At 31.5% G+C, this 10,337-nt stretch overlaps 1 protein-coding gene across 1 annotated transcript; it reads right to left on the reverse strand.

Annotated features, from left to right (window-relative positions):
- Nucleotides 1-8,947: 8,947 nt before the first annotated feature.
- LOC126742486 (KRAB-A domain-containing protein 2-like) lies at nucleotides 8,948-9,526 on the reverse strand. Its single transcript, XM_050449127.1, has one exon. The coding sequence runs from the start codon at nucleotides 9,524-9,526 to the stop codon at nucleotides 8,948-8,950; it is 579 nt and encodes a 192-aa protein (XP_050305084.1).
- Between the last annotated feature and the right edge of the window lie 811 nt (nucleotides 9,527-10,337).

Raw genomic sequence — 10,337 nt, forward strand, 5'->3', positions numbered from 1 at the left:
GCAACAAAACTTTATACGCAAGAACGAGCCTTAAAAGTTTCATGACGCGTATGTTGTTCGCGTAGTCTCTTAGAAGCACCGAAATGGGGTTTACGCATAATTTAAAAGGGTACGATTGCTTGTTTATACTGAATTTTAGATGAAAGTGGTCATGTAATATTTAGGTATATAAGACCAGTAAGAAATGAGATGCGTTAAGCTGGAAAATTACAATTTTTACACGATGCAAATCAGTCTCAAGCATACTCCCTATAAACCAAAAAGTGGGTAAATTTTATTATTTTATATACACGCAACATAATTTAACGTCCTCGTTTTTATTGGGCAATTAAAAAATTCATTATTCTTTTTTATACATTATGTCACAGCACCCATGTGGTCATTAAAATCGGGTCAGTCGCGGGAATTTTATTAACTTTATATGGCATTACTTTTATGCGAACCCTAATGGAAATTTTAACTTTACAACCCGCCGAAGAGGATTTTAGTTGCCATTTTATGGGTGTATTTTAAAGACGGTTCTGTTAAGCCATTAACTTCCTAAGAGTCATAATACAATGTTTATGACTTAATTTTTATACTTTTAATAAACTATTTGGGGTGGTTTCACACTCTGTTTGCTCAGAAAATATAAGGTAAATTATATTCTTAATCTATTAACTAGATTATCTGTTCGTTCTATTTTCTATAGTAAACCGTTAAGAGTTACAGTGGGTGCAGGACATTAAAAATTTAACATTTTGTATATTTCCTTGTTCTTTGTAATCCAGGAACGGTCTTGGGAGTTTATTCATTTAACAGAGTCGAGCACTTTAATTTATTGGTTTGCTGGGCAGGCAGGCCAATTTTTTAAGTGTGTAGTTTGTTATTTGTTCCCTAGTTTATGTACTGCTATTGTAACTTAATTAAAACGTATATAAGCAGATTAACTTATTTTAAATTCTAGATTTATAAAAATTCAACCTTAATCGCAAATATGTCGAGAATTAATCAATACATAATTATCGGGCACTTAAATTAATTAATATTTAAATCATATGTTTTAAACTCTCCCAAGCAATACATCATATATTATTATCGTTAAATATATAATTATTCAAGGAATCTTTAATAAATTTTTGATTTTGGTATATTATCAACTGTATATCGTCAAGGTATATTTATTACACTGTAGAATATACGTATATCCTATACGATTTTAATAACAAAAAGGGAGAAAATTTAATTTTTTAATTTAATATAACTAGTGTTATTAAATTAAATATTAAATATGTATTTTTTGCAAAAATATTATTTTTCACTAACACAACCCTTACCCCACCCACCAACCCCAAACATTTGCCCAGTACGAAATTTTTTTGAAAAATCACCGTGAAAAATTATCGTTCATAATATCCAATCTAATAATACTGTTTTTGTATTAAATATTTATTAATATACATATATATATTTATATCAAATTTAAATAAACAAACTGTGTTTTTGAATTAGATATTAACGACGAAACCAGCTATTATTCGTGCGTCGTATTTCGGAAAACAATGATTTTTGAAAACAATTTCTTACTGGTAAGTTGTGTGGGGCGGGTGGGGGGCTAAGGGTAGGGTTAATAAAAAACTTTTTTTTGCAGAAAATAACCGCCTTAGAAAAAAATGCTTTTTAAGAAAATTATAAGTGAAAAAAAATCTATAGTTATTGCATCTATAATTTTTTACATAACGTTTTAGAGTTTTTTTTTAATTAGCTGATTAAGCCTCAGTTCCTCTTGTTTTTCTCTTTTATAACCTTAAGTGCCCGGAAAAAATTATTGATGTTGCTTTTACAAACTGACATGACTTTTGTCATGAATTTCATTCTGAATGTCTTCCTCTTCTTTCTATTGCTCTTCTTCTTTAAGTAATTAACCATCAATAATTAACTTCTTCTTAAGTTAAATATTAATGAGAATTATTAAAAAATATGGATTCTTTTACAGAGAGTTCTTCTTCTTTTTTTTTCTTTTCCTTCTTCTTGTCCGTTAAGTACCTTAAAGAAATTATTGATTTTTCTGCAATGAGCAGATCACTAATTTTATTCTCCATGTCTTCTTGTTCTTCTTCTTTTACTTGTTTCTCTTATTCTTGTTCTTCTTTACGTACGTGGAAGTAATTTTCGATTTTTTTACAGGATTAATTGAGTTACTACAGGCACATAGACAGTTCTTCTTGTCTTGCTTCTTCATGACCTCAACTGCCTCAACGAAATTCATAATTTGTCTTTTAGAGGCAGTTTATTCATTTGGTCCATCACTTATGACCTCTTTGTTATTTTTAATTATGCCACTGGCTGGAAGAAATATGGACGCTAAAAATATCCGACAAAAATGTCTTACATTAGGCACCAGATGCTGAGGTTAAGAAGTAGGAGCATCTAAGGATGTGATTCAAAGAAACTTGAATGAAACACAGTCAATGAAAACAGACAACAAAATTTTGCTAAGCAAATTTTATTTATAGATAAAGTATGCTTTACGAGAAGTACTGTAACTAATTTTTATAATAAATATGTGAACGCTGAAGAGAATCCTAATCTCGCTAAAGTAACTCATTTTCAATTTCATTCGATCTGTAATTCTATCACCAAGACTAACTGGTGTGAATTATGTAGAACATTTGCAAAATACGCTGCCAGATTTATTAAAAGAATTGCCGTTACAACTTCGCCAAGATATATGGTTCATGCATGATGGTGCTTCACCGCATTTCACTTTAAATGTTCGGAATTATTTGCATCAACAATATCCAAATAGATGGATTCGAAGAGGAAATGATGCTTCTGTAAACTGGCCACCACGCTCACCGGATTTCACTGCATTAGATCATTTTTTGTGGGGGCTTTAAAAAGAATGGTGTACTCTAGAGAAATTAATACAAAAAAAAGTAATATAGAAAGATTGACTCCTTTAGATATGGGCTTATAGAAGTATGCTACGCATATCCTGGGTGAAACATTGCACCAACGCATCTGTTCTCAAAAATCCGAACTTCCATCTATCACAAAAAAACGATCATTTAGAGGGACTTATTGGATTATGAAAAGAGGATGGAAAACGACCGAGGAAGATCACCAACAAGATGGATAGACCAGATGAAATCCTTAGTTGGACTAGAAGTACAGGAGTCCCTTTAGACTGCTCAAGACAGAGAAGATTAGCAACGATGGACATCATAGAGCCACCATACCCTTTCAAGGGCCAGAGATAGGAAAAAAGAGAGATAAAAATAATTTTGTTCCAGGCATTTAGACATGGCTGTTTCAGGTCTTTTTCAGCTTTTTGAGGGATATCTATCATTCTTCTGTAGTCAGCATTTACGATATTCTTCCAGACATTTGACGTAATTTTTATGCCTTTTCAAGCACTGGAAATATTTTTTTCAAGCAACTGAAATCATTTTTCATTTTAGTCCAGGCATCTGACGTCATTTGGTATGTCCTAATATATAACAAATATATAATGCTTTGAAGCTCCTGAGAACCCTTTTCGGGTCTATGTATATATGTTACACCGAATTTGTATACTTGCCGAATTCCTGTGTTCAGCAAAATTTTGCTTAATTCGTGAAATAAGCAGTAGAGTTGCCGATTTCTTGTAATAGGCAAATATTTTAGTTAAAATTGCTTATTTCACGAAATAGGCACAATGTTTGTTTCGAAATTTAAACTAACATGGTAGGTATTTCAAACATTTTATTACCAACTTATATTATATCGATGGTGTGTTTACATATGTAGCTATCTACAAAATGCTTTATATTTAGGAAACACAAAATAAAGTTTAATAGGATGTATCAAATCAAATCTATAAAAAAACACATTTTAGTAAAACTCATCTTTTTATTTATATATTTTTTATTTGAATTAAAAAAAATCTTATAATGACCCAGATTTTCAAAAAACATAAATAATAATTAATTTAAACAGGAAAAATGCAGATAGCCCATATTTAGCACATAATACTTTCTCAAAGTTGTAGTGATGCGAAAAGCTATAAACTTAAAGAACTAATTCTAAACATAATAATGAAAGATATTATTCATGCGTCGTATTTTGGAAAACAATGATTTTTGAAAACAATTTTTTACTAGTAAGTTGTGTGGGGTGGGTGGGGGGTTAAGGGTAGGATTAATGAAAAACTTTTTTTTTTGCAGAAAATAATTGCTTAAGAAGAAAATGCTTTTTATTAAATTTATAAGTGAAAAAAAATCTATAGTTATTGCATCTATATTTTTTTACATAGCCTTAAGGTTATCGAGTTTTTTTTATGCTTGGAAAGAATTAACGATTTTCTTACAGGCAGTTAAGCTGATTAAGCCTCAGTTCTTCTTGTTTTTCTCGTTTATAACCTTAAGTGCCTCGTAAAAATTACTGATGTTTCTTTTACAAATAAGTCATGAATTTCATCCTGCATGTCTTCTTCTTCTTTCTCTTGCTCTTCTTCTTTAAGTAATTAACCACTAATAATTAATTTCTTCTTACGTTAAATATTAATGAGAGTTATTAAGAAATATGGATTCTTTTATAGAGTTCGTCTTCTTTTTCTTTTTCTTCTTCTTCTCCGTTAAGTACCTGGAAGAAATTATTAAATTTTTTACAGGCAATTAAGTTACTTCAATCCATAGTTCTTATCTTTCTTCTTTATAACCTCAGCTGCCTAAAAGAAATTATTGATTTTTTTGCTACAAGCAGATCACTAATTTTATTCTTCATGTCTTCTTTTACTTCTTTCTCTTGTTCTTCTTCTTCTTTAGATAAAAGAATTTGTAGAAATTTTTACAGCCGTCAATTGAGTTGCTACAGGCACGTAGAGAGTTCTTGTCTTTCTTCTTCATGACCTCCACTGCCTCGAGGAAATTCATAATTTGTCTTTTAGAGGCAGTTTATTCATTTGGTCTGTCACTTATTCCTTTTCGTTTTTTTTAATTATGCCTTAAACTGGCTCAAAGAAATATGGACGCTAAAATTGTCCTACATTAAGCACCAGATGCTGAGGTTTTGAAGTAGGAGAATCTATGGATGTAGTGACCTTTTGCCTACGGATTTTGAACAACGTTTGGGCTTCTGTCAATTTGTCAATGAAAACATAAAACAAAATTTAAATTTTGCTAAGAAAATTTTATTTACAGATACAGTATGCTTTACGAGAATTAGTGTAACTAATTTTTATAATGAATATGTTTACGCTGATGAGAATCCCAATGCCACTAAAGTAACTCATTTTCAATTTCATAATCGGTCCTGTAATTTTATCACTAAGGCTAACTGGTGCGAATTATTTAGAATATTTACAAAATACGCTGCCAGATTTATTAGAAGGTTCATGCATGATGGTGCTCCACTGCATTTCACTTTAAATGTTCGGAATTATTTGCATCAACAATATCCAAATAGATGGATTCGAAGAGGAAATGATGCTTCTGTAAACTAGCCACCACGCTCACCGGATTTCACTCCATTAGATCATTTTTTGTAGGGGCTTTAAAAAGAATGGTGTACTCTAGAGAAATTAATACAAAAAAAAAGTAATACAGAAAGATTGATTCCTTTAAATATGGGCTTATAGAAGGATGCTGCACATTTTCAGGATGAAACATCGCACCAACGCATCTGTTCTCAAAAATCCAACCTTCCATCTAAAATCAGCAAATCATATCCGAAATACTTTGGCCATCTGTCACAAAAAAACGATCATTTAGAGGGACTTATTGGAAAAGGGAAAGTAGATGGAAAATGACCGAGAGGAAGATCACCAACAAGATAAGTAGACCAGATAAAATCGTTAGTTGGACTAGAAGTACAGGAGTCCCTGCAGACCGCTCGAGACAGAGAAGATTAGCAACGATGGACAGAGCCACCATACCCTTTTAAGGGCTATCTATGGAAAAGAGAGAGATAAAAATAATTTTATTCCAGGCATTTAGACATGGCTGCTTAAGGTCATTTTTAGCTTTTTGAGGGATGTCTGTCATCCTTCTGTAGTCAGCATTTATGACATCTTCCAGACGTAATTTTTATGCCTTTTTTAGACACTGGAAATATTTTTTTCAAGCAGCTGAAATCATTTTTCATTTTAGTCCAGGCATCTGACGTCATTTCTTATGTCCTAATATATAACAAATATATAATGCTTTGAAGCTCCTGAGAGCCCTTTTCGGGTCTATGTATATATGTTACACCGAATTTGTATACTTGCCGAATTCCTGTGTTCAGCAAAATTTTGCTTAATTCGTGAAATAAGCAGTAGAGTTGCCGATTTCTTGTAATAGGCAAATATTTTGGTTAAAATTGCTTATTTCACGAAATAGGCACAATGTTTGTTTCGAAATTTAAACTAAGATGGTAGGAATTTCAAACGTTTTATTACCAACTTATATAATATGTATTTTTTACACATTTTAATGAGAAATAAATGAAAATTAAATTGTTTTGCAAAACTAAATAAAACATTATTCATTTATAAACGTTTTATATGCTTACAAGTTGGCACAGTTTCGTCCAGCATGACAAACCAATTTACATATACAGTGTGGTGACTTTAACTGGAATAAATTCAGTTAAAACTAATCAAATTTTATCTCGCAAAATTCCTGAGACCCGTCGATTTTTGTTTATTTTTTTTCACATTTCAAGATAGTTTTTGTATTTTTTCACCTACAGAGAAAAAACCCAAACTTTTTTTTTTCAAATGAAAAGCCACTTTTTTTAAACTCTCATTGAAAAGAGCCCTTTTTCTTGATTAAATTGCCCTATTTACTTTTGTGATTATCTAAAGGAGAAATACGAAAAAAAATTAAAACCATTAAATTATTAAGCCTCGAAATATTTTGTGTTGGTAAATTTTTGGCGTGTTTGTTTATTTTATTGGTATCGAGACATTTCCTGACATCGTTCAGCCATATCCATATTCAGGCAGAAATATCCAGATTTGCCACCTATTAACCAAGGTACGGTTAGTAAAATCGAAAACAGATTTCGAGAAGTTGGGCACGTGAGGGATGTTTCAAGACAAAAGTCTTCTAAAATCGATGAAAACACCCAATTAAATGTATTGTTAGCGATGGAAGAAAATCCGGTAAATGTAGCCAGAAGAGTAGCTCGCGAAAACTCTATTTAACATAAATCTGTGCTAAAAATTTTAAAAAGTGCAAACAAACGACCTTATAAAATGCAACCCGTTCAAGAGTTATTGGAAGACGATCCAGATCGCAGAGTTCAGTTCTGTGAATTAATGATGAACGCCATTGACGAAAATCGCATATCTTCGGAGTGGATACTTTTTTCTGATGAGGCTACATTCACCCTAAATGGCCATGTTAATAAGCAGAACTGTCGCTACTGATCTGACGAGAACCCATACTGGGTAAGGGAAACTAATCCAAAATATTCCCAGAAAACTAGTGTTTGGGCTGGCATAATTGGCAGGCAAGTTATAGGGCCCATATCCTTCAATGATACTTTAACTGGGGAAAGATATCTAGAATTTCTTGAACATGAACTAGTTCCAGTCTTACGTGCCTTATATCCGAGTCAGTTCGATCCAGATTTGTATAATGAAAGAATCTGGATGCAACAAGATGGTGCTCTCCCTCATTATAAGGGAGTTTAATCAGATTAATGAGATGAATTTAATCAAGAAAAAGGGACTTTTCAATGAGAGTTTAAAAAAAGTGGCTTTCCATTGGAAAAAAAAAGTTGGGGTTAATTTGGTATATTTAATTGGTTGTATTTTTTCACCTACAGGGGGGGGTCTGTAGGTAAAAAAATTCAAAAACTATCTTGAAATGTAAAAAAAATAAACAAAAATCGACGGGTCTAAGGAATTTTGCGAGATAAATTTTGATTAGTTTTAACTGAATTTATTCCAGTTAAAGTCACCACACTGTATTGTTGTTTTGTGAACATTTGTATCTTTTTGATCTGCACATTTTAGTACAATTACATCATTTATAACCTTATCCAGAACCTATTGAATCTATACGAACAAGCATACGAATATTAGTTTCAATGTCAGGCACTTCGCTTAATTTTAGCTTTTTAAATTTTGTTGCTTGTACGGAATTCCTTTCGAGCCAAGTATTTACAATGCCATGCTTTGTACCAATTTTAAATTTTCCATCCTTCCTATTCATAACTACTCCAATAAGGTTGGCTGGATCCCCTCTTCCTCTATCAAATTCGCCTATAATACCTATCTTTAATACCTATTAAAGATTAAATATATTTATAAAATAATTATTTTCTATTGAAATTGTTTATTTTTTACCTACAAGCAGAATACAGTGTATTTAATGAGCCCAGTTTTTTATTTGTTCGAAGCTTGCTTTAAAAGATTTTCGTGAGCTAGTTTCCTTAAATGAACAGCAGGATGCTCGTCTGGATTTTCAATGTTATCTGAATTATCAGAGGCGACTTCATTAAATATTATCTATTTAGTTTCAGTAAAAGTTCCGCCAATAATCTTAAAAGAATATTTGGAATGGAATTCAACAATATAAATGATTTTTCTATTTACCTACCTGATTATTAAAATAACAACATTTTTGTTTACCACATCATCACCCATGTCGTAATCTACGCCTACTTCTTGAGATTCAGTAATAAGTAAAAAGGGAAAGGTACATACGGTTCTTTATTATTTTCCTGAAATGGCTAAAATTTTACTTTAACTTTTATTATTTTAAAAAAATACTTACACCAGTTTCCATGATAATGACGTAATTATCGTTCATGTTCAAGCTATTTTCTGTCTCTATCTCAACAAGTGCAGAAGTTAAATCCGTGTTTTTCCCGTATCAGACGTTATCACAGTTTGTTGGTTGCAGATCAAATCTTGTGCATTACTTTCTATGATACTATCTGCTTGATGTTTTATGTCTTCTAATATTTCTTCATTATGAGACGTTGTAGCATATTATTCAAGGTCCACATCCGATTTATTTTCTGGAATTTTATGTAATTCATTTATCTTTTCTTCCATTATTCCATTGCAAATAGCAGCCAAAAATTCTTGGGGTATTTTTGTTCCCAAACCTACTTTTGGAGGTTGTCCAAACATCGCTTTATAAGGCATCATTTTTATGGCTTCGTGATAAGTTGTATTTATACCCCACTGAACAAATTTCAAGCCCAAAGACCAAGAAGATGAGTTATGGTCTTGCATCCAAGCCACCAATGATTCTTTTACAACACAGTTACCCCTTTCCACACTTTCTTGACTTTGTGGATATCTTGGCGTCACATTAACAAGAACTAAAGCTGGCCAAAGACATCCAAGCTTTTTAATTATATTGGCAGTAAATTCTCTACCATTATCAGATTGAAGCACGATTGGAGCTCCAAAATTTAAAAAAATATTTAGAAGTTCTTTGGTAACTTCAACAGCTTTTTTAGAATAATGTTCAGCAACTTTTTTGTATTTTTTTTCTCCTTTATGTCTGCAAGCTGTATGTAAATCTCGAATTACCTTCCGCGCATTCATTTTGGTAGTCATTATGTTATTATCTTTAATTCTACAAACCTTTGTTACTCCAGCTAAATTCGCTAATTTAAAGGAACTTTTGATATGATAGAACTATCGATTTTTTGCAACGTTTTTATTACACTTTTTTCATATTCCTCATTCCACAGCAGACAATATGTTTGAGTTTCATCCATTTTAAGACTTTTAACATTAAAGAAGACACTATATTATTAAGTTGACAAAAAAAAACTAATTATCAATATTGTTGAACAATAAACATAACCTTAAATTTGTCATATTCGCGTTTAGTTTTGTTGGTTGCCGATTTCACGTATTTGGCAAATATATATGTGCCGAGTTCACGTATTAAGACACAGTTTTGCCTATTACAAGAAATCGGCAACTCTAGTGTTTATTTCACGAATTAAGCAAATTTATGCCGAATACATTAAATCGGCAATTACACAAATTGGGCGTAACATATATACAAAACATATTCTTAATTTTGTTTTCATTCTTCACAATATAGCTACTACTATTTTTTGCATCATATAGCAAGCAACAACGCTTGGTATGGTTATTCACGACTTCGTCCAATCTGTTCATATGGCTAGTGACTTTAAAATAAGCGGTGTTGCCGAACAACTTAACCAAATTTTAGTTTTTTTTTTCAGTTTTAAATGAGTTCATTTACTTATTCACTTTTCTTTAGCCATTGTTTCTATTTTTTTTAGAATACATATTGTAATATCAAGGTTTTTATTATTTGACGAACATATTTATGCATAACTTGGGCACCACCTAATATATTTTAATAATTTTTTTACCTTAGTCAATGATT

Source organism: Anthonomus grandis, chromosome 11 (genome assembly GCF_022605725.1).
Source record: "Anthonomus grandis grandis chromosome 11, icAntGran1.3, whole genome shotgun sequence".
In the NCBI taxonomy this organism is placed as follows: domain Eukaryota; kingdom Metazoa; phylum Arthropoda; class Insecta; order Coleoptera; family Curculionidae; genus Anthonomus; species Anthonomus grandis.